At 48.7% G+C, this 27442-nt stretch overlaps 1 protein-coding gene across 1 annotated transcript; it reads left to right on the top strand.

Moving 5' to 3' along the window:
* Positions 1–5489: 5489 nt before the first annotated feature.
* On the top strand, positions 5490–24666 carry SLC7A5 (solute carrier family 7 (amino acid transporter light chain, L system), member 5; the record flags this gene model as incomplete). Its single annotated transcript, XM_009878012.1, has 9 exons — positions 5490–5615; positions 16947–17052; positions 17750–17794; positions 19164–19287; positions 20343–20446; positions 21205–21301; positions 21623–21772; positions 22526–22703; positions 24507–24666. Coding segments are annotated over 9 exons (986 nt in total), but the record flags the coding sequence as incomplete, so codon positions are not given.
* Between the last annotated feature and the right edge of the window lie 2776 nt (positions 24667–27442).

The raw sequence follows: 27442 nt of genomic DNA, 5'->3' as shown, positions 1-27442 counted from the left end.
TACTTACACACATTTCTCCTTGCTATAGGGGTGTATACTGAATTATATAGGAAGCAGTACAGGTCAAGACCAGGGAAGCCTATGGGAGGTGAAATAAAGGACAAAAGGGACATTGTGTAAGGTATGTAACCTCACATGCAGCATGAATGCAGCCGCACCAGTACCTCGAGAATTCCTACACTCATTTCAGAAGGGTTTCACCTGAAAAGCTGCGAAAGATCTTGGGTTGAGCAAACTCCCATCACCCCCTCAGCAAGTTGCATGTGATGCGGGGATTGGATCCTTTCTTCCTCCATGAATGAGGATGAGCGTGCAGAGCTGCGGATCGGCTGCTTGTTTGTTTGGGTTTTCTTTCAAAACGAAGCCTCCCTGAGCACTGTCTTTACTCTGTCTCCAATCCATGGCCACGTTCCATCGCCCCGGCAAAGCTGCAGCCCTGTTTTTATCTACAGGATGGTTGCCAAGACTGTTGCATCATAAATGCCAAGCCCTGATTTACCTGTATTTGGGCTCCGCTCACGTATTGTTTGCTTTGGGCAGAACCACATGCCCACAGGGCAGCTTTACTACATCCTGCCTTTCCTTTGTGGACACAGGAGCTGTTGTAACACAGAGTGTGTTTGTCATGGACTTGTTCTGGGTGGGGATTGTCATGAGCCCTTTCTGCTTCGTAGGGATTTATTCCTCGTCTAGAAATCAGGTTTGGGAGGGATCTTGGAACATGAGTTCAAAGGAATATACTCATAATAATGGGTATTGGGGGGCAGGGGGCAAGGTTTTGGATGGTATGTTGTATTAGTCAGTTTATCCTTGCTTCCTGGCGGTAATGGGAAAATTACCTGACTGTGTAGGTGAGTGCCAGCAGAGCAGGTTCAGTGACATGCCTGAAGCCAACAGGGACTACTAGGACAGAGCAGATAATTGAAGCTGGACCCACTGTTGGTTTTAAAAAGTCAGACTTCTCTTTGAAAGCCTCTGGCTTCCCCTGTGGCTTGAAATGAAGCTCACCCTCAGCTAGGCTGGAGCAGTCACCAGAAGAGGTGAGGGAGTAAGCAGCACCTTGTGGGCATGTTCTCTCTACAGCAGTCAGAAACCAGTGTCTTTCCTGCTTCTGCCAGAAGGAATAATAAATACAAGTATTCTCGCTTCCATCTGCAATCACTGCAGCTTTCCAGCTCCTGTTATCCCAATTAATGCAAAGCCTGTGGAGAGGGGCTGCTGAATCAGACAGACCGTGTCACGTCAGGTCATGCTGAAATCTTTTGTTCCCGTAGCGATTCCCGAGAAGGGTCCTGGTGGGTCATGGCGAAGGTCTGCCTCGCTGCAGAGCTGCCTTGTGATGATGGCCAGTGGCTGTAGCCTCAGGAAAGATGCCGCAGAAATTAGGGCAGTGCAGTCTCATCTTTCCCCGCATTGTGTTATTGCCCTGATTTATAGTAAAGCTGTGGCTGTGCAGCTTTCCCCCGTTGTTCATGTGGAGCAGTTCATCTGAGGTGAACGGAGCGATGCCAAGAGTCTTGCAGCCCCTGCTTCGCAGGGTAGCGTCTTGGATCAGAGGAGACCTTCTGCTTTACAAAACTCTCTCCCTCTGCTCTCCTGAGGAGTTGAGCAGCCACTGGAATTCGAATTTTGATGAAAAACGTTCCAGTCTGTCTTTTCGTCTCGGTGTCTGTAGGATTTTTTTCTGGTGGGTGAGACTGGGTGGGGGTTTTTTTAGCCCTTCCTGTGTTGAAAGCATTCAAGTGTAGTAACACCACCGCACTCCTTTAGGAAAGGCAAATATTATTACATGGTGGGAAAAGCAACGGAGAGGGAGTTTGTAACTTGAAGGGTTCTGAGTCATGACTGATACGGAAGAAGCTTTCAGCCCTGTTCAGAGTCTCTGACCCTAAGTGTTTTCATATTTTTACAGAGCCTGTTTATCTGGCACTGATATGTTTTTTAAGGGCTGAATACAGATGCTTCTGTTGCTTTTCAGTTTTGGACTGTGTAGAAAGCTTTTGCCTTTTATGTACACCACCACCATCCCACGGTCTGTGCAGCAGACTCTGTACGGGACCAGAACATGGAAAACAGCCCCAAGAAAGTCGTTATTTAATGCGGAAGCTGAAGCAACTATTGTCAAAGAACCAGAATGCCTAAACGGGGAAGGGAATGTCACTGTCACACCTCTAAGGGCCTTCTTCACTAACTGGGAAAGTGTGCTTTTAGCTGTGTTAGCTCACCCTTTAAATATCCCTCTGTAAACAAGGAGAGTTTTTATTTTTAGCACAATCGCTGGTCGAAGCGAATCCTGGATCCGCCGTTCCCTCCCCGTTAGGATTCACTAGAGGAGCTTTTCATAGATGAATTGTGATCTGTGCCTGCTGATATTTCACTGTGTTTTCTTCTCCCCCTCACCTCACATCCCCCCCTGTAGCGTAGGCATACTGTATGTTGGCCTTGTTAACCTTTATTTTCTCCTCCCCTGTGTATCTGGACAATGTCCCTTTTAATATAGTGGTATGAGGCAGATGTATCGCAATCTTGCTCCAAGGTGACAGAGCTGTGACTCTGCAAACCGCTGATAGCACTGGCCTGCTGCTTGATGCTCAAAAGCCTCCAAGTGTGGGTACTCGGTGTCTTTTTAAAGTGCACAATATCTCCCCTGAGCAGCTCGGGGTGGAGGGACCCTGGGATGGGAGGTTGTGTTTGGGGGAGGTGGTGTGGCGGGTTTGGTCCTTGTGGTTCCTTGCTCCTTGCTTTCGGCCGCGTGCCCAAGCAGGTCGGCCAAAGCCCAGCTCGTGCTGTCCTGTGACCTGAGCCTGCGGGCACAGCGGTGTCCTTCCCGGTGAAAACAGCACTGGGTCGTTTCGGTCTCACCTACTCTGAATGCCAGCCACCCCCAAAGTGCCAAAGGGGCTTGAAAGGCCTGATACAAAAAAAACCCAAACCCACAACAAACAAGTGAATCTGAAATTCTTTATTTACTTCTGGCTTTCATTCCTGTAGGATATAGTGGATCACGTGCTTTTCCTTGCAAGGACTTCTGGCTCTTTCATTTCTCCAAATGTGAAATGGTCTCGTATTGAGAAGACACTAACTAGTTCCTGTGGGTTTGGGTGGAGTTTGCAGGGGGAGCCGATGACTCTGAAAGCAGGGATTGTATTCTGGGATGTGTGGTCTGCTCCTCTGGGAATGGCTTGTCTCTCCCCTGCCTAAAGATCCCCTACAAGCAGCCTGTACCTGAGCAATATATGGACATTTAAATCCTCTCAGCCCGATGCACATTGCTGTTGTGCTGAGGCCGTAGCAGGCTCTCAGACCTCTGTGAGTAAATGATGCAACTCAGGTCCCTTCTTGCCTTCGTGTGCTGTGAGTCACCGGGAAGTCCTGTCGCTGCAGGTGCTCACTCGAGCAGGAAGGCGAAGCCTAATCGCTGCGGTCCCTGGACACTGAGCTCTCTGAAGCCAGCCTGTGGGTACATCTCAGCCCGTCCGTATGTTCTAGGAAAGCTGTTCCCAGCTCCGATGTGGGCTCTGTGTGTGATTCCCTGAACTCTTACCAGCACAGTCACTGTCTCACAGGTGGGGCAGGATGCAGGCTGGCAGTGAGCCATTAAGACCCTCTCAAGTGCCCAAATTCTCCTCCTCCCGTGGTTTTATTTCTCAATTTGTGACCTACTGTGCCCTCACTGGGCAGGCAGGGTGTGAGGCTGATGCTAAGATGTGAGCTGCTCTGGTGCGTGGTCCTGCCCCGAGCCGGAGACCAGAGGCAGGCACTGCCCATCAGGGTACGCTCAGCTGGGTCCCGTTCTGCAGGTGGAAGGTAACCTTGCTTCAGGGCAAGGGTGCGCTGTGGTTTTCCCTGTGATGCTCAGTGTGTGTTGAGGGTCTTAAGACACTGGGTTCTCTTGCTGGGCAGTAACCAAACCATCCTGCTACTAGCGTTTCTGCTTCCCACCTTCATCCATCACCTTCCTTCCCCCATTCTGAAGCACCCCGTGCGGCTCAGTGCCTTGGTGACACTTGAGTGAGTCTCCTGGAGAGATTGGTGACCTGCTGAAGGTGCTACTGAGCCACCTCCTATCTCTGGGGATTTGATTAAGGCTGAAATATCTACATCAGATGCTCTGGGCTTTAAACTGTGAGTGCAGATATAGCCTGTAACCTCAGGAGAAGGTGATTTGCGTCTGAGCTGAATATTCTGGGGAGCAGCTTGGAGCCAGTGGGGTCCTGTGAAAACAAGCTGCAGGAGACAGCAAAGAGCCTTTGCCAGCCTGGAAAGGATCCTGCAGGGAAAAGCCTCCAGGTCAGAAAGAAAAGTTGAGATCTGTTCCTCCCTGAGCTGCTCAGTGACCTGTTGGCTCCAGGTGCGGGTGACAAGCTGGCATGGGGGCAGCGAGGGGTGGCTCAGCGGAAGGGAGGTGAGGAGGAGGAAGGGAGGGCATCCAGCACGTGAGGCACTGTCATTCTCTGCATGACATTTGTCCGTCTCTGTAACAAGCATTGGGCTCTGGGGAGCAGGACACAAAAATAGCAAATGATTTGGAAGAGCAGTAAAGGTTTTAGCCGTTATTTTCTCTGAAGCAGGTGAAGCATGGCCAGTCAGCAGCTTCAGGGCTTTACAGAAGCCCCCTAGTTCGTGCCCCTTCCCTGGTAGGAGTGCCATGCTGAATAGTGGCAGGAGCCATACGGAGGAAGGTAATGGGGAAAGAGGGGGGGGAAAAAAAAAAAAGGTCAGAAATTAGACTTCATTAGTTGCATTAACCACCAAGCAACTTGTAGGTAGCAGGAGCTTCTTGCAAGCGAAACGTTGCGTGGGGAGGCAGCAAGTACAAGACAGCAAGTATGTGCAGCCCTCTCTTCCTTCGCTGTGGCGTGCAGCCCTGGTGAGCATCTCTGCAAGCCCACACCACCGGCCGAGCGGGTCGAGCCGAGGACGAGGCTTTCCTTAGATCCAGCGTCTTTTCCTGTCTGTGCTGCTGACTTGTGGTGGTGTTTTGTCCCGCCGCTTGCCAGGTCAGGCCAGGGACGTCTCTTCCTTTATTTTTATGCAGCACAGTGTGGCCTCCATAACCTTTAAGGTGCCGTTGTTAGATAAATAACTTTATATCAGCGCTGAAAGTTTGTCCTGACATTTCTGTGGTGTTTTCACACAACGGCAGCATTAAATTGAATCGACTCGGCGGGGATTGCAGCCAAGCACTTTGATGCTAATGGTTGCAGTAACCTCATGTATTCATATGCCCTCAGAAGCGCGCTCCCCGGTGCAGCGGGGCAGTTCCTTGTCCCAAGAAGTGTTTGCACTGTTCAAACCACCTGTTACCAAAACGAAAGGCGGAATAGAGAAGTGCAGTGGCTTTTGGGAAGATTCCCTTTTGGGAGGAGGCTCCCTGCGCTTGCCTAAGTTTTATCAAAAAAAAACAAGGACAATTTGCCGTGGTTTGGTTTGCGTTTTAAGTGTTTTTGCTGGAAACTCATGCGCCTCTTTTTGTCTGTTTCCCCTAGTGCTCCTCACAGCAGTGAACTGTTACAGTGTGAAAGCTGCTACTCGTGTTCAGGATGCCTTTGCTGCGGCAAAACTGCTGGCGCTGGCTCTGATCATCATTCTTGGCTTCGTGCAGCTTGCGAAGGGTAAGTATGGCTCCTTTTTCTTTTGAAGGTGGCGTTAAAGCAGAATCTAGGAATTAGGGATAAAACCCCAGAGTCCTAACCCAGGCCTTTCAGAGCTGGCAGAAATGCTTTACAAACATCTTTTGTTCTCTTGCAGACTTGGGTCATATATTTCCAGCTCATACTTTGTAAAGGGCTGAGTGCTTTTGTGCGTTTTATTTGTGAGGTTTTGTATTTACCTTGTTGAAGTTCTGCTTGATTTTGTGCTGCTGGAACCCAGCATATACCACCCAAGGTCTTTTCCATTTAACTCAATCACTGGGAGGCCTCTCCCTTTGAGACTGTAGAGCTGCCAAGTCTACTGGGAGTGCAAATTCGGTTACTGTGGCTCTTGGAAGTTTGGAGAGGGGGTTTGTAACTGGTGGCTGGCCACAGCCGCTTGTTAGTAGAGAAGTATCTGCACGTGAAAACCAGACCCCAGTAATTTCTAGTCCTTCACAAACTGCCCCGATGTATTTGCCTTCTTCCTGCTTCAGGCATGGAAGAGCTTGGTCGAGTCCGTAGGGTCACGTAGGGAAGCTTGGGTCAGCAAGGCTGCCAAAACCACATGATGGGCTCTCAGCTGACACTAGCACACTTGTCTGTCAACTGACATCTGAAAAAGATGATAAAAATGGGAAGACAAAGCAAATTTCCTGGTGGTTTTCCTTGTTTTCTTCGTGCAAACTTAAAATCCTCTCAAACCTAGGGAGATAGATGTCCCCAGCTCATCTGATGAACTAATCCGCACAGATAAACTTTACTGTGTGCATTTTTGTGTGTGCAAGTTTTGTGAAAAGAAACTTTTCTTGGGGAACAGCACGGCCCTGTTTGTTAAACATGGCTACAAGTCTGTAGATAATCCTGCCTGTCTCTGTACTGGCAACTGTGTGTGTGTTTGTGTGTGCATGTGGGTCTTTTTAATTTGTGTCTCAGCTATGGGAGCTAGTGCTGTCTTTGCAGAATTTCTTGCTTTATCAGAGGTTTTATTTTCTTCCAGCTCAGTGCCTACACTCAACAGCAACATTGTTTGAGGCTTATCACAAAATATACCTCCTTCCTCTTCATAACTCCCCCAGTCTGCTTTGCTGATTTTTTTTTTCTCTCAGTAGGAAAAGGATAAGTCAATATAAATCTGTTAGTTCTTTAACATTTTACTACTAAAATGTCTTTACAATTGTTTTTTGCTTGAAGGTAATAATCTTAATGTACTTCTTCAGAATCACCTTCCTTCCCTCTGTACTATACTTTTGTCCTTTTGTTGAGGAAGTTCCCTGATACTTCTGTTAACTTCTATCCATAACCAGTAGGAGATTTCAGTCTGGTGTACAAAAAAACCCCCCACAGCCTATACCTGGAAGCTTTTAACCTCCTAGTAAGCCTATTACAACTTCAAGTTTTTGGAAGTCTGGAGAGGTGCAGCTGTGACTTGTGTGTATCTTACAGTACAGCTCCTTTCACGTGACATTTAGTTTTTTCTTGGCCCTTTCAGACAGTGAAAGGTTACAAGATCAAAAGCAATAGTTAGATAACATCTGAAAGAGAGGACCTTTTTTTCCTGTCTGTGCATGCAATGCTCAACCTGAAGCAAGCTGGATCAAATTGGGAACCTTAGGATCTACAGAGGATGCTCCTCACAAAATCTGCATTTACACCTAAGCCTAAGTGGCACACGGCTGCTTGTCTGAGTTCCTGTTTCACCACATACTGCCTGGGATTCTGCCTGTGGTCTGATGTGGATTTTCTTAATCTCCTTATGGAAGTTGCAAGCTCTCTGGTAAGTCCTTAAGAATGTGCAAGCTCCTTTCATATGCCCTTCCTTAGCTTCCACAGACATTCTGCAACTTGGTCAACTTTTGTTTAAATCCTGCCAGGTAACTTGATGCTTTTAGGTAGCAGGGACACGTCCAGAAGCTGTCTTTTTTTTTTTTCCCTTCTTTTTTCTTCCCAGAGAAGCATATTAGCATCATTTAAAGCACGCTGAAAATGAAAAAGTGCTGCACTGTTCCTCGTCTTCGTTGGAACGAGAAATGATGGGTGCAAGCTGTGAGGCAAGGGGAGTTTAAATCAGCCATTAGAAAACCACTTCGAACTGTAACGCACAGCTCAGGTAGATTGTCCAGGGAGGCTGTCGCTTTTTCTAAAAGCGTGTTTAACCTCTGAGCTGGTGGGTGATCCCGGGTCCCACAGTGCCATGCCTTTCTGCTCCTCTGCCTGCCCTGCTTTTCTTTTATACCCGTTCCAGCACCCTTTGGATAAAGAAGCCTCTTACCACTACCAGCTCAGTAAATTCAGTCCCAAGCCAGCAGCTCTTATTGGGATGAAAGACACCCCAAGTTGATTTGTCTGGGGCTGCAGTTTTAGCAGTGGTGGGGTTGTGTGTTCCCTTGACAATGCTTGAGCAGCGCTGATTGACTTGCTTTAGTGGTTCCTGCCCCATTGCTGATTTATGTTTACAATATCCATAAACAGAGGAGAGGAGCAATACCACAGTTTCTTGCTCAAGTGTGGAAACTTCTGAGACTTCACAGGAGCATGTCTTCTTCCATATCGACCTCCCGCCTTCGGCTTTTGGCTTCTTTCCTTTTTATCCTTTCATTGGATATTTTCATTATTTTCAGAAAAGCAGTAACATCTCAGGACAAAGAACTATGTGGCAATATTACCACATAGAAAAGAGCGTGTCCGTGTGATCTTTCTGTGGCCAGCTGTTTTCCATCACTTCTTTCATGCAACTTCAAAAGGAGGGTAGAAGTCGGTTTCCTACTTAGACAGCCTTTCAGCTACTTGAAAGTTGGAGTCGGTATAGCTGGCCTGCTTGGGATACAGTTATTTTACTAATACAAAAGTTACCCTTTTAAAAGCCTTTGTGGGGCTAGAGTCGTGTTGCTTTAAAAGTTTGATGTCGTGGACTTGATATATTAGTGTGTAAAGCCTTATATAGGGACCCACAACTGTACAACCCAGCAGGTTTTAGGACTTAAATAGTACGAATAACTTAACAGCATAAACGCAATCAGGAGGTTTTTTTCACCTTGCACCTCACAGAGCCTTAAAAACTAACCTAGGCACGAAATGGTAAAAAATACAAGTGCTGATCTTCAAGGGCACACTCATGCTTTTCACGTGCGAGGAAATTGAGGAAAGGTTTTGATGTCAAAAAATTCTAAAAAAAACCCATATCGCAGATATATTTGAGATAGATTCTTTCCTGTTGTTGATGTCAAAGGGTTTCTTAAACGTTTATCTGCCCTTGGGCAGCTTGAGCAGCGAGATGCCGTTCCTGGCTGCTGTGTGTTCAGGGAGTGCTGCAGTGCTGGGCTCCAGCCCTCGCTGCAATTCCTCACCAGCAATTCTGCTTAGAGAAAAAAAAAGAAAGAAAGAAAAGATGGTGCATTTGGGACTCAGGGAAATAGATTGAATTATTTTCATTAAACTAGCTGTCTATTTTCCCTTTTAATTCCTGATTTCTGATCTTAAATTTCTCATCTGCGGTGCCTTGAGTGCCTGTTTGATGGCAGCAGCATTATTTATTCTACCTCCCTTCAGTGGGCTTGTCAGAGACCAGCAGAGAAGCGTCTGCTGAGCAAGCACAGGGTGACTTAAGGGCAAAGTAGGCAGGTTTAACTCCAGACATTTGCCATGGAGAGATTAGACTAGGCAGAGAGTTTGGGGGTTTAATCTTGTTTTTTTCTTTAAATAGATGTGTGCAGTATCAGCCAGCGCTGGCATCCTCCCTGCCCCGGTATCATTTGGTCTTTGTAAAAAAAAGTGTGTAGAGATGTGGTTGTGACTGGCAAGTTCTGAACTCGTCATGGGTGGGTTTCTGAAAGTACCAAAATGAAGATCAAAATGTTCAGTCATTAATGTGCCTGTTAAACCTCCTAAAAATATTGTCCAAGTACTCCGGGTGCGAGGCAACATCTTAGTGCTGGGAGCGTACGTGCACATCTGGGTTCTGCTTTTATTTATCAACTCACTTTGCTTTTTGCTAGAAAAGGCCCATTTGGTCTCTCCCTCTCTCTGTAAGGGTTATTTTGGTAGTTTCCCATCCAAACTTTTTTCCTTGCCGTTTTCTCTCTGAAAAACAAATCCTGTGATTAAGACCCAAGGGAGGGAAGGTTTAATGGCTCTTCCTTTCCTCCCGGATTTTCTTCTCTGCTGTCAGTAGCAATGCCAGTGGAATGTCGCAAAAAAACCCCATTGAGCCAGATCAGCAGTGAGACTGGGGGGCAGAGTGGATGAGCTCTAGGACAGAACTGGGGACATGAGAATCAACTGACGGTGATTGCAATTATCTGAGAGGAGTTTGGAGCCCAAACCAGATGGGTGTTCACCCAGCCAGCCCATGACTAACTCGCGTTGTAGATCCTCTTTGGCAGAGAAGAGGCCAAGCCTATGGATGGTAAACGTCCCTCAAGCTCTGAGTGCATCTCTGCAAGTTGGGGCTGAGGCTTGTGCAGAAAAGACTGCAAGAAAAGCGTGCCCTGCAGCTGCCCGTGCTGCTTCTTGTTACGCTGGCATTCAGAAGTGACACTATAGCATGATTTTCCAGCGGTAAGCTTTGAAGGAAAGGTATTATGCTTCCCTTACTCACCCTCTTGTTCACAGAGCACATGGGGAGTGGAAAGCTGGGCTGAAGGAGAGCACAAACGAGGAAGCTGGGAAAGCTGCCAGCATCCTGCACCTCTAAATCACATCAACTACATGTTGGAGATTAATCAGGTGTCTTTACGCTGGAGGGTTGATACAACACAATTATGTTTTATGGGCCTCTCACTCTAATCTTTATTTCTTTTCCAGCCAAAGGTGGATGTAAATGCTGAGGCGAGGTGGGCATGGCAGGTTAGCCTGCTGCGCAGCTTGCCTGCTCTGGTTCGGAGTGAGCAGCGGTTCGTTTCTGCTCAGACAATTTTTTTCTTGCCCTCTCTGCCCGGAATACTTCTGGCAATTGTAGATTCAAGGACAGAGTTCATCTTGCTGGGGCTTTTCCATTTTTACACATGCCGAGTTGCCTGTCCAAAATAAATAAAATGCATTTAATAACAGCAATAGCAAAAAAACCAACCCAAAATACAGAAGCAGCTGGTCAGCGACCTGTGCTTACGCGCTGGAGTTGCTCTGTATGCACACGCTGGAAGCTTGGCCTTTAAGGACGATGTGAACTGTTATTTAACTTCACATACGGAGGCTTATAGGTGCTTTAATGGCCTTTAAGGACGATGTGAACTGTTATTTGTTTAACTTCACATACAGAGGCTTATAGCTGCTTTAACTCTTCAGCATGGAAATGTGCCTTGGCACCTGAGAAGCTGCTTTATCCAAGGAGTTGCAGAGTGTAGCACGTTGCTCCTCTGCGGTATCCCAAATGAACTGCCACCTGCTTACCTGGAGCAAGGTAGGTGTGTTGCGCTGAGGAGCAGCATCTCAGACTTGCCACGGGGAACCCTGCTGTGGGCTGAGGGGGTTTAAGGCAGCTGACACAAGAACCTCTGTTGGCTTCTCATTTTTCCAAGTGTAGCCATCCCAGCAATGCAGACACACTTAACTAGAGAGCAGCTAATACTTTGGCATTTGCTTCTTTGCATCTCTGTCTGGATCTCCTCTCTCTGAAGTCTTTGGGTGCAGCAGAAGTGGTTGTTCATGCCTAAGGTGCATCAACACAGTCAACAGCTCTGTGTGTGTGTGTGTGTGTGTGTGTGTGTATACATGTGCTTTTGCTTGCTTTTTTTTTTACTGATCCTTTCTCACAGCCTTCAACTGCTGGGATGAAGTAACTGGCTTTGTCTGTGGTGCTAGAGTTGTGCCCTCCCTAAACGTTCTTGGCTCTCCTGCACATCAGGGAGGTTGGCTCTGGTTGGTCCCTCCAGAGCCTTGTCAGGTTGGCTCGTTCTTGTTTGTTGTTCTCGATCACGAGCTTTTATGAATGTGGATTGAACCTGTTGTGCAGGTACAAAAAGGGAAAATAAGCTTACGGAGGTGGCTGGAAACCCACTGGGAGGTTTTGTTGAAGGTTCGTGCCTTGCTGCTACCCTGCCCAGATGGGGACAAACAAGGGAGCGTTTAGGAAACACCTTTCCATGCTGTGCTGAGGGTTGAAGGGACCCTCTCCATCCTGGGGCTCTGCGGTGCCTCAGTGTTTTCTGGCTCCCAGAGGAGGCACAGCATTTTGGGTGCCACGCACCTCTCCAGGGCTCATGCCTCCGCTTCTGGGGCTGTTTCTTTACTTCTTGTCGGCAAGTGTTATGCTAGCAGGCACAGAGGTGGTGAGAATTGGGAGGTGTTTGCTCAAGAGGCAGGTAAAAGTTTTTTTGGTGATGTCAGCGGGATGGGGAGGAGGTGGGAAGGGCGACAGAACATTATCTGGCCCGAGTAGTGTCCTGGTGGGCCCTGGCAAAAGGAGGAGCCATGGAGCTTGAGCAGTGTGTGGGGTGAAGTGAACCCAGGAGCCCAGACCTTTGGCTTCACCCAGCAGGAGAAATAATAGCTCATCATAAACAGGATTGAGAGAGCTTCCCAGCACTGGGAGGAGAGGAACTTTTCCAGAAAACAGAATGAAGTAGTTGGAACAAGGGGAAGTGTCATAGCCTGTCCACAGCCAGCGATGAGAACCGGGACGTAACCCAGGAGCTCCTTGGATGCCCTCGCTGCTCTTCCAAGGTTCCGGTGGTGTCTTTCGGACCCATAACTCATCTGTTACCAGACCCAAGTTTAATAGCTGCTCTTCAAATCTGCTTAATGCGAAGCTGCCTGCAGAGTGGCAGCAATCAGAGAGGAGCAAAGAGGTTACGTGGCTACCGAGCGTGTGTTTCCCGGGGAGCCACGAGCTGCTTGCCTAACCCTGGCCCCTGCGTGTTTCTTGTTGTCTTGTTTTTCTGGCTCCATCAATTGAACTCTTGCTGCTTTTCTCAGAAAATGGCTCAACAGCTGAGTGGATCTTCTCCTCTGGGGATTTTCTTATATACAACACACTTCTCCCTGTCTCAGTTTCCTTCTCGAGCGAGAATCACGAAGGGCCCCCCCTTCTCTCGCTGAGCTCTCTAGATGGCTGTGTTCCCTCTCCTCGCTGTTTAGGCAAGTTAAAAATATTTAATTACCATTAAATGCTTACTGCGAGAGAAGATTGCTGTGCTGTTAAAACCGGAATGGACACGACTGGGGAGCAAATGAACTTTTTCAAAGAAAGGGTCTGAACATGCAGCACGCAGACCTGAAATAGGTCCCTCCCGCAGAAAGGCCCCGGGTGACCCATCGCTTGCCGGCACAATTACCAGAGTCTTGGCAGCTGGCAAGATCAGCAAATGGGGTTTATGTCAGAGCTTGTTACCTTAATTTGGTTAATTGTAGAGCAGAGTGCAGCTGAACAGCCAGTTCAAACCAGGTTTCAGATCACTGGGGTGCCGGGCATGGGCAGGGCATTGCCTAGAGAGCGGCTGCCCGGGCTGGGGAGGACGGGGGAGCCAGGAGGGTGGGCAGAGCACGAGGTGCTCTCCCTTACAGACCTCTTCGCTCTCTGGGAGCAGGCGAGGCCATGCTTGGCAGCCTCACTCATGGATTTGTACCTTCTGATTCGATCCAAAATCTGCAATTCAAGTCTTTAAAGTCTGGAGGCTCAAACTGCACGTTCAGGGTTGAACGACGCAGAGTGTCTGGAGCCAAGGATCATAACTCCGTTTTGACCAGCAGGTCCTCATGAGCGTTCGTATTAGAGGAAGGAGATAACACTGATGATGCTGAACCATCTACCCAGTATCCCCAGTCTCCAGCTGGGGGCAATAGCATCAGTGGGTAAGTGTAAGAACAGGGGGAACATGTGATGCTCGCTGGATGCTTTCTCCACCTCCAGTGGGCCTCTGGGTGATCTGCACTGGAGGAGGCATCTTTGACGAATTCCTTCTCCAGGGTTCTCTCTGATGAGTACTTGAACCTCTGTCTGATTGTGCCTGGTGCTGCTACAGAGATCAGGGCCACATGGACACAGTTCGAGCCCATCAACTATATCTGGGATACCTTTTTGGCATCGCTGCTGGAGCTTGGCTTTTTTGCCCCGAGATGCATAATGTGGTGCCAATTATGTCGGTAATTGGTGGGCACAAATGATTATCTCTCTGGTGGTCCACTGGCTGGCAGGGTGGGACAGAGCTTTGTGGTGACAGTGGGAGAGGACAGCTGCTCTGCTGAGATGTGATCTTTGGAGTGTGTTTATTAAGGAGCCCAGGCTCTTCTCTAGCAACCAGGAAGCGATAAAGAAGCAAAAGTTGTGGCAAAAGAGCATCATGGGGACACGTGAGAATGTGAACTTGTCCCCTTGGAGCAGGACGAGCTAGATCTCGGATCCTCTTTTTCTTTTAATAGTGTTGTGACATGTTGTTAGCCCATTTTACCATGCAAGCATAGAGGTGGGAAGTTTAGCAACTCGGTGGAAATTTTTGGAGAGGGCAGCGAGGTGTCAGCTCCTCGAGTGTTGAGGAGGAGCAAAAAGCCTCTTCCTTCCTAGTCTCCTCTCCTGGCTGCCTCCCCACTGACTTGCCACTCCTTTGCCGGCAGCTGCATTTCAGTGCTTCAAAGAGCTGGGGTAGGTGCGTGCCGCAGCGGGTGCGGGGAAGAGGTGTGTGAGTATTTAGTTATGTCCCACCCATCCATCCCTGCGTTGGCTGCCCACCCACAGAGTGGTGAAATGCCAGGCTTTGTTTTAATTTCTTTGCTCCCCTCCTCTGTACAGCCCAGCGAGGCACCGAGTTAGGCTTGGGCGTGATTCAGAGGCCGAAGATGCGGTTCCCAAGTGGGTGGCGCATCCTGAATGCAGGCATGTGGTTTCAAACTGGGGGCCACCAATGCTCTCCTCCCCTCTGAGCCGGCTGGGTGAGGGCAGCAGCCCAGCCCTTCCTCACCAGCACACAGTTTCTGTGTGAGGTTTGGGGAGGGCACACAGTGCTTGGAAAAAGGAATGTTTGGCCTGAGAGCTTCTTGCAATGACAAACACAGAGGCTCTCAGTGGAAGCTGGTGTCCAGATGTGGACAAGAAATGAAGATGTGAGCCCGCAGCTTGATGCTGCTTGTGCCCTGGCTGCTCCCAGACCAGAGCATCCTTATGGTGTGATGGTGATCCCTCAGGTGAGAGCTGGGCTACTGGCAGAGCAGGCACAGACCTCTGGGAAGAGACATCCCGAGCGGTGTTTGAAATGCTTGAAGAGCTCTCCTGCTCTCCTAGTCCATCCGTGTGCTGTTCCAGCAGCTAATTACAGCCACTGTTAACTGCAAGTGTATTTTATTCCCATAACAATAGAGCTGGAAAGAACTAGACTGGTACTTATCCAGGAGAGGCAGAAAATAAACTCGGGAAAGCTGAGCCCAAGGGATCCAGCAGAATGTGATACCATGCACACACCCACCTCCTGCTCAGCCTTTTTATTCACAGCCAAGCCCGGGCATTGATGCTAAATTAAGATTATATGACTGAACATATAAACCATGAATTAAGGTTAAATTTGCAGCATTTAGTCAGTCTCTTTGAATTTCCTGGCTTTCCTGTTCCACTCTGATGTACATCTTCTAACCTCAGCCTTTTGCTGAGGATAGTCACTGGCTGAAGGGGCATTAAATACAACGAGTACATCTCAAGGTAGGTTCACAAGAGACCTTCCTAGTGCAAGGAGCTACTGAGAGAGAGGGACGAGGCAACACCAGTGGATTTGGACGAGCAGAGCCTTGAAAAACTGGTGTTTCCCAGACGTCATTGTTCAGTGCATGTGCTGCTGCTCCTGTGCTCCTGGCTCTTTTGCAGCTCATCCCCTTGCAGATGGGATAGCAACTGAGCAGAGGGCAGCTGGTTTTCTGGGTAGTCTTCTGAACCAAGAGCATTTTGGATGCGGTGTTAGGGAACATCTTTTGGCCCTGGTTAGGGCACAGCAGAGTGGGAGAGACAAAGGAGGTGAAGGGAAGCAATGTTCAGGATGGAAAAGGTGGGGATATAGCAGGGAGGGTCAGGTAGGGAGGGTGAAAGACAGGATTTGGCTCCTCCATGTGCGCAGGGCAGCTTCATGGCACTGGCATGGATTTGGAGCAGTCCCTGGCAAAGTCCTGCGAAAGGAAGATGCGCCAGAGAGAGCAATAATGCTGTTGGGACGAGTCCCTTTCCCACTGTGAGAAAGATGAGTGCAAGGAATTAAAAGATCTGTGCGTGTGTATTTGTTACTCGGCCTCTGCAGAAGTGGCTTTTGGTGGCTTAGGGGAGCGAGAGTTGCCAGCACGAGGTGGGAAGAGAGACCATCCAGGGGAAACATGCCTCATCCTGCTCCTTTCTCCAGATGGGTACCTCGTGCTAAGAGGAGCAGGGTTAAGCTCCAAGCCCTGCTGACTGCCATGTGATGCAGTTGCTCGGGCGATTAATCAAGATCTATGCCCTAAGAGGAATCACATGGGCTTCGACAGGGCTCCTTGGATGCAAACGTGCCCGGCCGAATCCTGCCTCGCTCCCGCTTCCGTCCTCACCCTGGGGAGCATTGGGTCTGGGGAGGGGAGCGTGGTTTCGCCATCCCAGCCCCGCACCCAGGCTCCACATCAAAAGATGGGGAACAAAACAACTGCAGAGTGTTTTAAAGCAAAATAAATAAACGCTTGGCTGTTCCAGGAGCGTTCTTACCCAAGGTACAATCAAGTCATCTATTTATGGCTTTCTATTTCAAAAGCAGGTACATAACAGGAACTTTTGATATTCAAGCCCTAAAGAAGCTAACTTCTGATGTTCAAGCCCTAAAGAACCTGACTTCCCACAATCAAAGGGATTGTCGTAGCCCTCTGCTTTGTCAGGTGGCTGATGGGACTAGAGGAAATCCTGGGTTTCTGCTTTACTGGGTGGCCAGTGGAAGTGGAGGAAATCCTGGGGTTTTATCGAATGAATGCAGCTGTCAGTTGAGAGGACAATGTGACAATATCTCTTTGCATAGCATCTTCCAGCAGGAAGGTCCCCAGAACGTTTTCTTCGTAGGGCGATATCTGGGAGATTACCTCGGTGACAGCACGTTGCAGCGTGAGAAAGTCTGAGCGCCTAGTAATGACCATTTTCCTGAGACAAATATAATTGGGGCTAATTGTTTGGTGTGTTGCTCCTGAGGAATTACTCACTTTAAGACTGTCAGAATCGGCCCAATAGAAATATGTGCACATACTCTCTAGCATAAGTGTATCGGCATGATCATGAAGTAGCCCAGGAGCAGCTTTTTGCCTCCAGGTCTCTCTGTTTTGACGCACCCAGAGGCTCTTGGAGTTCACAGCCCATCTGCATCGATCCTGTCTTGGTTTTGTTCTCCGCAGGTGATGTGTCAAACCTGACTCCTGAGCACTCCTTCGAAGGCACAAAAGTAGACGTGGGGAACATCGTGCTGGCTTTGTACAGTGGCCTCTTTGCCTACGGAGGATGGTAAGATGCAGCCCTCTTTATCTTTTTTGTTTTCAATGCTAAATGCTGTAATCTATGCGTTTTTGTTTCCAGATTGCGTTTGTGGTCCAGGACTTTCTTGTAGCCTGGGCAATGAAGCAGATGCTTTGAGTTTGCTTAGTAGCGTTAACAGTCATACTTCACACCTTGTTTCCAGCCAGAAGCACAAGGAAGTGGAGGCGATGGTGGGATTCAGAAGCAGCAGCAGATGATGGGTGATGATGCACCATGATGCTTGGTGCAGCTCCTGGATGTGTTAAGAGAAAGCAGCAGGGTGGGTTTGGCTGGCAGAAGAGTGCCACATGCCAGCAGGTTATTTTGACCACCCAACTGAAGCTCCTGGAGGACTTGTTTATCAGTGCCTTTGAGCACTTGCAAGCCCAAGGAGCCTGCTCAACTTGCTGTGAAAACAGGCTGTCGCAGCCATCATTGTCACCTGGAGGGGTGGCCCAGCTCTGACTTGCAATCGCCTCTCCTCTTGCAAGCAATCTGGCAGCATGGTGTGCTAGATCCACCAGCACCATCCAGGGCTTGCGCTATGCAGGTTTTGTGCTGTAGGTCTTGGACCACGCATCGTGAGTTTCCTTAATTTTCCTCCTGGAATTCCCTTGCGGATGTGAACAGTTTCATTTATTCCATGGACTAAGCAGAATTAACCACTGTTCTTTTTAAATTACAGGAATTACTTGAATTTTGTTACAGAAGAGATGATAAATCCCTACAGGTAGGTGTATGTCCTTTGATGACTTCCCCAGGAAGAAAACCTGTTGTTCTTGGGAAGCCCTTTCCCCATGTGTGTAACAGGGCTTGCTAATCAGCCCAGGAGTCAAGGTCTTTTCCAGAGAAAACAAAAACTGAGATAGATTAGTGTCATTGTTCCTCCCTGGAATAGGGGAAGGGGAATAACGATCCCTGGATGAGCAGGGCTGTTGGTTACACTGCTTTCCTGTACTCCTAACATTATCAGTGCTGTTGGAAAGCTCTGCTTCCTTGGCCTGGCACCTCTTTGAGTTCTAGGTGAGGAAGAAGGACTCAGGGCTTTATTACTGCCTGGTATAAACTTTCACAAGAGTTGTTTGTGTATGTGTCATGTGCTCTTCCTGTGCTGTTGAGCAACAGCCGCTTTCTGCGCTGCTTATGCCCTTCCAGGGTCAGGCAGGGGACCTGGTGAGATGAGGATGGGACACACCAAAGCAAGACATCACTGATAAATCATTTTTGCTCATAGGGAAGGTGCCTGTGAGACGGTTTTGATACGAGCTTCAGGGTCTCTTGTGCAAGAACCCCTTTCCTGGCTGACCCTGGCAGTGCTTAGTGCCTGCTGGGAAGCATAAGATTTGATACGCCCTTTCCTTGACAAACACAGTTATAAAAAAGGGGTTTGCAGCTTGCAATTATTTTCGTGTCTTCTGAATGCAGTCATGGTATTTGACTCTCTCCTCCTGTGGCTTTGAGCTCCGCTAGACCAATTATACGTGGCATCAAGCAGGGTTTCCTTTTTCAGTTTCTGTTCACAAATGAAGTTAGACTCTTTGGAAAGGCAAATTTGTACCAACACAGCCTCGTCTTTACAGACCCGCTCAGACTGTGTCTGAACTCATTTTCTTTGAGCTTTGTCAGTCCAGCCAGCTGAAAGAGAGCTTTAAAACTGCTTGTAAAGCTCTCACCTTTCCATCTCCTGCAAGAAACCCACCAGCACAAATGTTTCTCCTTTGTCCAGAAGAGAATATATGTGTTAATGCCACTGGCTAGCAAAAGACTTGGGGGCGGGGGGAGTTTTTAATTAATTGCCTTTGCAGTGATCTTGGATTACTGCTTGCCCAGACAGCCAGCATCTCTGTGCAAGAAGTCCCTTCTGCTGTAATCCTGCGCTCTACACCCGCCAGCCTCCAGGCTGTTCCCCTGCGGGCATCTTCTCCACTCTTAGGGGAAGAGCTCATGGCAGGGAAACTGGATGTGCCGAAGAGCCAAAGAGGAGCAGATTTGCTCAAACCAACATTGAGTGAGCGCAGGAGGGCTGCAGCATGAGTTGGCACGGGCAGCTCCCTGCTCTGAACTGCAGCGCTCCATTACAATTTGTATTTTCTTCCTAGAAACCTGCCTCTGGCTATCATCATCTCTCTACCTGTAGTCACTTTGGTTTATGTGCTGACAAACTTGGCTTACTTCACGACCCTGTCGACAGAGCAGATGCTGACGTCCGAAGCCGTGGCTGTGGTAAGACACATGAGTCACATCAGACACGCACCTGTTTTCTAGGGCTGGTTAAATCACACTTTAAATCTCTGCGTCCGTCTCCTAGTTTATTCTGGGCTGATAAGGGCGCTTACAAAAAAAAAAGCTGATGTTTGACAGGAGATGAAGAGCAACTGTGACGGGAGCAGGGAAGAAGAGCGTGATACTAAGTGGGATTAATCACAGATAATAGTCAGGGTGGGCTATTGGTTAGGGCTGCTCTTAATTTGTAAATATGCAAGGTTGCTGCTGGCCTCATGACTTCTCATCAGTTACCAGAGCATGATATTTATGGGAAAAGGTCAGTCAGTCAATACTGATTGTTCTCTCTCTGTATCTTCCTTGTTTTAAGTAAGAGAGAAGAATAATACTTCTATGAATTAAAATACCATTGTGGTCAGAAATCCTGATTGCCTCAGAATTGAGCAGTGTGGTATGACCTTACAAAGTGAGCGTGACCAGGATTGTTCAGTGCTTCGGGGGCAATCTCCCAGGATAAGTTGGTCTGGCTCATTCAGGTGACGGTGCTACATCCTTTGGGTTAGTACCAAGCCCCCGCTCCACCCTGTGTCACATTGCTCCAGTTGTGTGCTTTTGCAAGTCTGGAAATCAGTGTAATAGCATGGGCATAAAACCTCACCGAGGCGGCGCAGGGTCAGTTTGTCATATCAAGCCCCAGCTCCAGGTTGCTGCATTTCTGCAGGGCTGCGTCCCAGGTACTTACTCAGCAACTGGCAATAACCGTGTGTCCGAACTTCCTCACGGTTTCCATTTGGTCTTGGAACTTTTGGATGGCTGTTCTGATAAACGCTGTGTCCCAACTTTGAAGGAAGGGCTTGCTGCTGGATTTTTTTTTTTTTGCAGTTGCACAACGTGCTTCTTCAGCAAATGGCAGTGTGGAAAACTCAGTAATAGCTTCAGCACTAAGCTGTGCCATTTGTTCAGATTTCTAAAAATGTTAAGTCTTTGTAGGCAGCTCTGAGTTCTTTTGGTCATTCTGGGTGTGAAATGTCTATCTTGTCGCCCCCTCCATTTAGGATTTTGGGAACTACCACCTTGGCGTCATGTCCTGGATCATACCCGTCTTCGTCGGCTTATCGTGCTTTGGATCCGTTAATGGATCTCTCTTCACTTCTTCCCGGTAGGTTTCTTGCTCAGTTCTGTGGGTTTTGTTTACAACTCCTGCTTGATGCCTCTTCCTTTGGAGTTGGGCTCCAAAGAGTGGCTTTGGGTAGACACAAAGCCTAGAGGGTCTGAGGGCCATGTGGGGAATGCAAAAAAAATTCAAAATAAAAGAAGTAAGACTTCAAAACCATATCCAGTTTAAAGGAAAGCTTTTCAGTGGTCTTAGTCTTCTGTTCCTCAGGCAAAGTCCTACTGAAGTTATTAGGATATAAACAAACACAGGCTTGGGGCTCAGTGATGTTGATTGAGAAAGTCGCTTTAATGAAAAGCAGAAACTTAAGAAATTTCAGGGCTGAGAATCCCTCGAGAAAGGATAGGGCAGGACGGTGACTTGAGATGGTTCCAGTCCTGACACACATCTCCAGGGTCATCCTTTAATTGCTCTCTCTGGAAAAGGGGATATAAATACATCTTTTCTTGCATTCTTTGTCCGTCTCCAGCCTTCCGTCTAAGCCTTTGCACTGTGTGTGTGCAGAACACCCCGTGCTGGGGTCTGGTCCTGAACCAGTGCCTGGCAGAAGGGGCACAGCTGGCGTCGGGCAAGGCTCCACTAAGGTGGAAAACCCACGTGGAGCCCCGGACTTTTCAGTCGTGCTGCCTCAGCACTGTCTTGGCCAAGCTTGGGCCGTCCCTGCTTGTTTTGTGCCGAAGACAAACCCCAGCCCGGGGCTGAAGGTTGCTGAGGTGGTAATTGCTCTGTCTCCCCGACCTCAGGCTGTTCTTCGTGGGGTCCCGAGAAGGACACTTGCCTTCGATCCTGTCTATGATTCACCCCAGGCTTCTCACTCCCGTGCCGTCCCTCATCTTTACGGTAAGCCCCTGAGTCTGGGCTGATGATCTGGTATTGAGAAACAGGTCAGGGTGGTTTGAGAGGGCTGCTTGGGTACCGTGTCCAGACACAGCCATTCCTGCCTGCACCTCCAGGAGAGGACAGACCCTTCTTCTCATACCCTCGTGTTCCACTTCTGTTTTGAAATCCCTCCAGGCACCAGTTGAAAAGAGCTTAAATAAGTAAAACATATTTAAGATGATTCTTTTCCTGGCAGATAGTTTTTCTAAAATACCTATGTTTAGTGTTGTAACGTACATGGGTTTGCCTCTTTTCTTTCCTAATTTTTTTTTCTGCATTCAGTGCATCATGACCCTGTTCTATGCCTTCTCCAACAACATCTTCTCAGTGATCAACTTCTTCAGCTTCTTCAACTGGCTGTGCGTCGCTCTGGCCATCATCGGCATGATGTGGCTGCGTTACAAGAAGCCAGAGCTGGAAAGGCCCATCAGGGTGAGAACAGTGCGGTAATTAATTGTGTGGTGGGTCCTCCCCGAGTCGTTAGCACCAGGGAAGGTTCAGCAAGTACGGCTGCTTGTCCTGGATGGAAGAGGATTGCAAGTGTGTAGGGGAAATGTGTTGTAGCTAATGCAGGTGTGTCCCTGCCACATGGAAATCTGCTGAACACGGGACAAAGAGCTGCCGTGGCTATGGGGACATCAGAGCGAAGGAGGCTCTGGGTGTCAGAGATGTGCGGAAGCCCTGTGGGAAGCTCTCGGCAACTAACATATTCCTCAGTACAAATCATGGGCTGTGGCTCTCAGTGAAACACTTTGTACTGTTGTGGAATTCGGTTGAAATAGTTGGGGTTTTTTTAATAAAGCAGACAAACCCATGCCTGAAGAGATGGGAACTTTGTTCTTTGTCCTTGGCCAGCTTGGCAGTACCGTGTCCCATCTGGGAGGAGGCCAAGACCATGTCAGCCGCAAGCCAGTCTGCCTTCCTTAAAGGCATGTTTCTCACTCATCCCCCAGCACGCTCAGGTTGCTGCCAAATGGGCAGCCAGAGAGAAGCAAACTCCCAGACCTCTCCCAGTGCCTTCCCAAAGTAACTCTTTGCAGGGTGTTCCCTTTGTTTTCTTCTAAAAGCTGGGGTTTGGTGGTGGAGCACGAACTCCTTCCCTCCCCAGGCTGCACAGCTTGATAGACTTCACTGGAAAGGGTCTCCTGACGCAACTTCTAAGCTGTTTGTTGGGTCCTTGTTCAGGTGAACGTCTGCCTGCCCATCTTCTTCATCCTGGCCTGCTTGTTCCTCATTGCTGTTTCCTTCTGGATGACGCCGAAGGAATGTGCGATTGGCTTTGCAATCATCTTCAGCGGGATCCCTGTTTACTTCTTCGGGGTCTGGTGGCAAAACAAGCCCAAGTGGGTTCTCCAAGGCATCTGTAAGTATTATCAGTGAAGAGAGCAAGGGTGCAGCCTTGCCTTTTGCTTCCAAAATAGCTTCCCAGCGAGCATGCTGCAGCTGGTAGCACTTTGTGTAGTGGAGGTTCCCAATGCCTTGGCTCTGATCATCTCTTTTAACGGTAACAAGTTTTAACCTGACGATGACCTGATCTACTAAGCACCCAAAACGCTCCGTGACTGGTGGTAGTTTGAAAGCTTGGGCCAAATAGCATGTTTGGGTTTTTTTCATCTTGGCGAACGGGAGGTTGTTACACAGGGGAGCGTAATTTGTTGAGCACGTTGCTCAACTGCCTCTTGGAAAGGCGCAGGGTCGAGCCTTTTGTCAGCAGAGAATCCCTTTCTAGTGGCGTGGGAAGGGAAAAGGAGTAACAGCACAACAGTCTTAGCGCAGTTGGCCTCAATTTGGCTGCTGAAAATTCGGAATTAGTCCCAATCCATCGCTTAGCCCATGCTAACAGTTCTGACCCAGTCAAAGCTCCCCTTGGCATCAAAATGTGGCAGCAGAGCAGAGAGAGGGAAAAAGCCCCTGGATGTTTTCTCTTAGGAGGTTTGTTTTCTAAGGTGTATTTGTAGAGGGTTTTCCAACCGCTGACACTACACCACGGTGTGTTTTGTAGGGCTGGGAAGGCCGTGCTTGGCGTGTGTAACCTCTGTCTGAACAACTGAATCAAGAAAGTCAATTTTGTCCAAGTAACTAAACTCTACCATCTGCTTCCCAGGTCTCATACAGCAGGCTGACCTAAAAAGCAGACAAACAGAAATGCCCAGCCATAGCTGGATGCTTTTTATGAAGCAGAAAAAGGCTTTCAACAGTGCTCAGTACTTGTTTTTATTTTTTTTCCTCTCCTCTCTCTCTCAAACACTCACTTTTTAATTCTGTGTATTAGGCTCAGTTCCTGGAAAAAACCATTTTTGCAGTGCCTGGGCGTCAAATTACCATATTAATTGTTTTCAACCACCAAAGGCTTGTAAGGAGAATAGAAAATATTCTGGGAACACAGAATGATAGTCCTGCAAATGTCCAGTTAGAAATACAGGAACTTGAAACACTCAAGTATATTCATGTAGAGCAGATAATTTGACCTCCAGCTGATCTGAGTTTGGCCGTGTGTGACGTGGCGAGACGACCTTGTGATCTCCACTCACCCAAGCAGTAGAAAGCACAGATGGGTTTGGATACCGGCTACCAAAAGTAATGAGTGGAAAAAGACAGTGACTTCAGTTTAGCACCTTTCCTGGGCAAACTTGCATCTGAAAGGCTTCCTTTGCTCTTCACCTGCTCCGTGCAAGGCAGTGGACTCTGCCTTGTGTTCAGTACCCTGAGCTGGTTTTGTCCTGGGTACTTGAGCCGTTGGAGAAGCTGTGTGTGCACACAGCCGAGGCTTTCAAAATCACAAATAAAAGCATCGGCTCATGTTTCCTCAGCCCGTTCTTGCTATCGTGCCTGACTCAGTTTTGGCTGCTTGCAGTTCTGGCATCCAAACGTATTTACCGTACCAGCGGGCAATCAGAAACTGGTGTCAGGAAGTACCGGAGCCTCTCTCGGGGCAGCACAGCATCCGTGCTGGAGGAGCAACGCTCCCGGTGTTATTTGTTTAAGTTCTGGGCATGAGTAGAGAGTCGCCCGTGGCTCATTTGCTTTTAAGTCTTAAATTGTATTTGGACTTTCTTGCTCAGCACCACAGTGGTGGGATCGGCCCTGGTGTCATGAATGGAGACCAAGATTCGCGTTGGGCCCCTGCCTGTGGTCTCTGACCTCTACTTTCCTTTTTTCCCCATAGACTCCGCGACAGTCCTGTGCCAGAAACTGATGGAAGTAGTTCCGCAAGAATCGTAAAGTGGCAAAAGCAGGGACATTCAACTCGAGGAAACGCACAATTATTATTTTTAAGACGACACAAGGAGAAAACGCTTCTTATCCCTCATCAACGAAACCCAGGCACCGGAGCGCCTCAGTGGAGCTGCTTCGTGCCTGACACCATGCCCCCAGCTCTGCCTTGCCTCCTCCAGCCCCTCCATCGCCACCTTTTAGCTTGGCAGACGAGCAACCCCGCGACGAGAAGTTCTTGGTACGAACATGGGCTGGGAGGAATTCCCGCCAGCAGCTTCGAAAGGGTCCTGCCTGTCCTGCAGCAGCGTCTGTGTGTGTGTGATACCAAGGGCTGTACTGCAGTTCTGTGTAGGCTTACTTGGCTCAGATCTGGGATCCCCCACATCTGATCGTGAGCCTGGTTTGAGTGGTGCCAGCTGTACAAACGTGCCTGGGGCTGGAGCTTGGACTGTCCCAGAGCCACAGGGCGGTCTTGAGCCTGGCCCACCTGCCTTACCTGGTCAAGGAGGGGTGGTTGGGAAGCAAAGGTTGGCTGATGTTGGCTCACACACACACAAACTCATACCAAAATACGTGCTGCTGGATGCTGTGGATTCTCTTGGCTGGCAGTGGCTTAGGTGAGACAAGGCAGAGCAGAATTAGTCAGAAAAACGATGTGGGGAGGCCTCGTCTGACTTTCATCGCGTTCCTGACTAGAGCATTCGGGGTCCCCTGCCACCGTCTGGCTTTTTACTCTCAGATCCAAGCCATCTCCCTGCTACTGAGCCGGTCCTCCGGGATGCTCTTCCCCAGAACGCCCATCCCACGGCCCTGTGAATTAGCGCTGGGGCAGGTGCAGGCCTGAGAATGGAGTTCCTCCAGATAAACCCAGGGAATTGCAGTTACCAGAAGGCCAAGTCCTTGGCTTGCTCACTCCATGGTGTTTCTGTAGATGGGCTTTCATCCAGCGTGGGGTGAGCAACGTCACGCTCTCCAGACGGCCCTGGTCATTGCCCGCAGCGCGATTTGTGTTTGCCTCTAAACCGTTCGCAAAGGGGAAATAAGGGTGGGATTCCTTGGGCTCGTTCCCTGGGTCCTGTGTGTGTTTTGCCTGTCGCCGTGCCCTTCGTATGCCGGGTCACCTCTAGAAAGTGCAGCAGAGGGGAGACCAGCTGGGTCTGGGCGTGTGGAAGGGGTGGATGTCCCCCCACGGCCGGGGCCTGGCTTTAATCTCGGTCTGCTGTCGATGGTCTGTTTTGCTCTAAGAAGGAGGGACCAGGGGCTCTGCTCCTCCTTCGTGCAAAACTGCGGCATCAGGTTTTGGCTTGGTGAGATGCGCCCACCAACATCCTCCCTGGCTGGGAGCGGTCTTTGAGCATAAACCGCACGTGAAATCTTGTTTTGCTGTTGTGGGTGATGCTGTCCCATCTCCTGAGCCCACCCCAAATCTCTCTAGTTTCCAAGTAGTCAAAAACCGTCCTCTTAGGAACTTGTCACTTTATTTGCTCAAAAGCATCACTTTTCCAGCAAAACTGCAGTTCTTGAACAATTTGCTCGTTGTGCCTCTGCGCTCAAGGTGATAGTCAGTTGGAAATCAAAAACACCTTGTCCTCACGAGTGAGCTGCTTCACTCTCTCTTACAGATCTTCTTTGTGCTCGTGCTTTGTGCAAAAAAGCTGTTGAACTACTTTTTCTCCTTCACGTTTTTGTAAATCAAGCTGTTTGGAAGCCGGGATCCTCTAAGAGCTAATGCTTTCTGCTGGATTCTCCTCGTAGCGTAGAGTTATTTTGGATGAAGAGGCATTAAGGACACCAACGGTACTAGCTCATGCTTTGTCCTTTTCAGTTCTTCAGCACAAAAAAAAAAAAAGCCAAAAAAAAAGAAAACGTCCTTTACAGCAGGTGGCAGCTTCTGTTGAAGTGTGTGTGACAGTGACCGTGGCTACGTCAACAAGTGTTTACGTGCAGCTTCTTGCTATTGCTTCTCTGCCCATGCGTCCTTGCTTCGAGGCAGTGCAGGAGGAATAGGTGAGACAATCATCACGCTGAAAACCTTTGCTGTCAGGTCGCTTATTTAGGGATATCCAGCCCAGAGCGGCTGCCGCTTTACATGTGTTAGTGTTGAGCTCTCCTGGAGCTAAGTTAACGTGGGGAGAGTCGCAGCCAGTGTGGGTAGATCTACAGCGCAGAAGAACCCAAAGTTTATGGCCAGTGCCTGGCTGTTCAGAGACCTACGTGCAATGAGTTGGAGCAGCTTGGAGCCGGGGCCTCCAAAGAGCCATTGGCATAGATAAGGTCATGATCCACGAAACCTGAGCTTTAGTTTTGGAATCTTCGTCCAGCTGAAGGCTGAGTTGTTTGGGCAGGCCAGTGGTGGGAAATCACTGCTTGTACTGGACCTTTTTCATGGAGAGAGGACCTCAGTCTTTCACCTTCCACTTGCTCTCCAGGTGGTTTTTTTTGGCTGTAGTGGTCTCAGGGCCTGGGGTCAGCGTAGAGGCTCTCAGTGCTAATATATACCAGCAGCATTACTTGCGATGTAAAGGGAGGGGATCTTTAACTCTCAGCCAGCTCAGTCCAGTGGAAATTAACACTTGAGCCCTGTCCACAGAGAGCTCGGAAATGGGTCCAAATCTCCCAGAGGCATGGGGGTGGCTTGGTTTGGACACATCTTTAAATAAGTTTCATCAGTGATGAAGACCCCTCACTACATGATATCCTCGTGGTGATTTTGTCACACCGGTTTTAAAGAGGAGATGTCACACTGAGAAATATATATATTTTTTTTTTAATTAATCAGCTGATCTTGATTAAATCCTTAACTCGCTTGTGTGCTCTTTCATGATTTTTCACTCGCTGCTAAAGATCTTTTCTCTTGTACTAACATGCTGGCTCTAGCATTGGTAC

Source organism: Apaloderma vittatum, unplaced genomic scaffold (assembly GCF_000703405.1).
Source record: "Apaloderma vittatum isolate BGI_N311 unplaced genomic scaffold, ASM70340v1 scaffold8601, whole genome shotgun sequence".
Lineage (NCBI taxonomy): Eukaryota > Metazoa > Chordata > Aves > Trogoniformes > Trogonidae > Apaloderma > Apaloderma vittatum.
The sequence above is the reverse complement of the archived record's forward strand: the minus strand, read 5'-3'. Positions and strand labels throughout refer to the sequence as shown.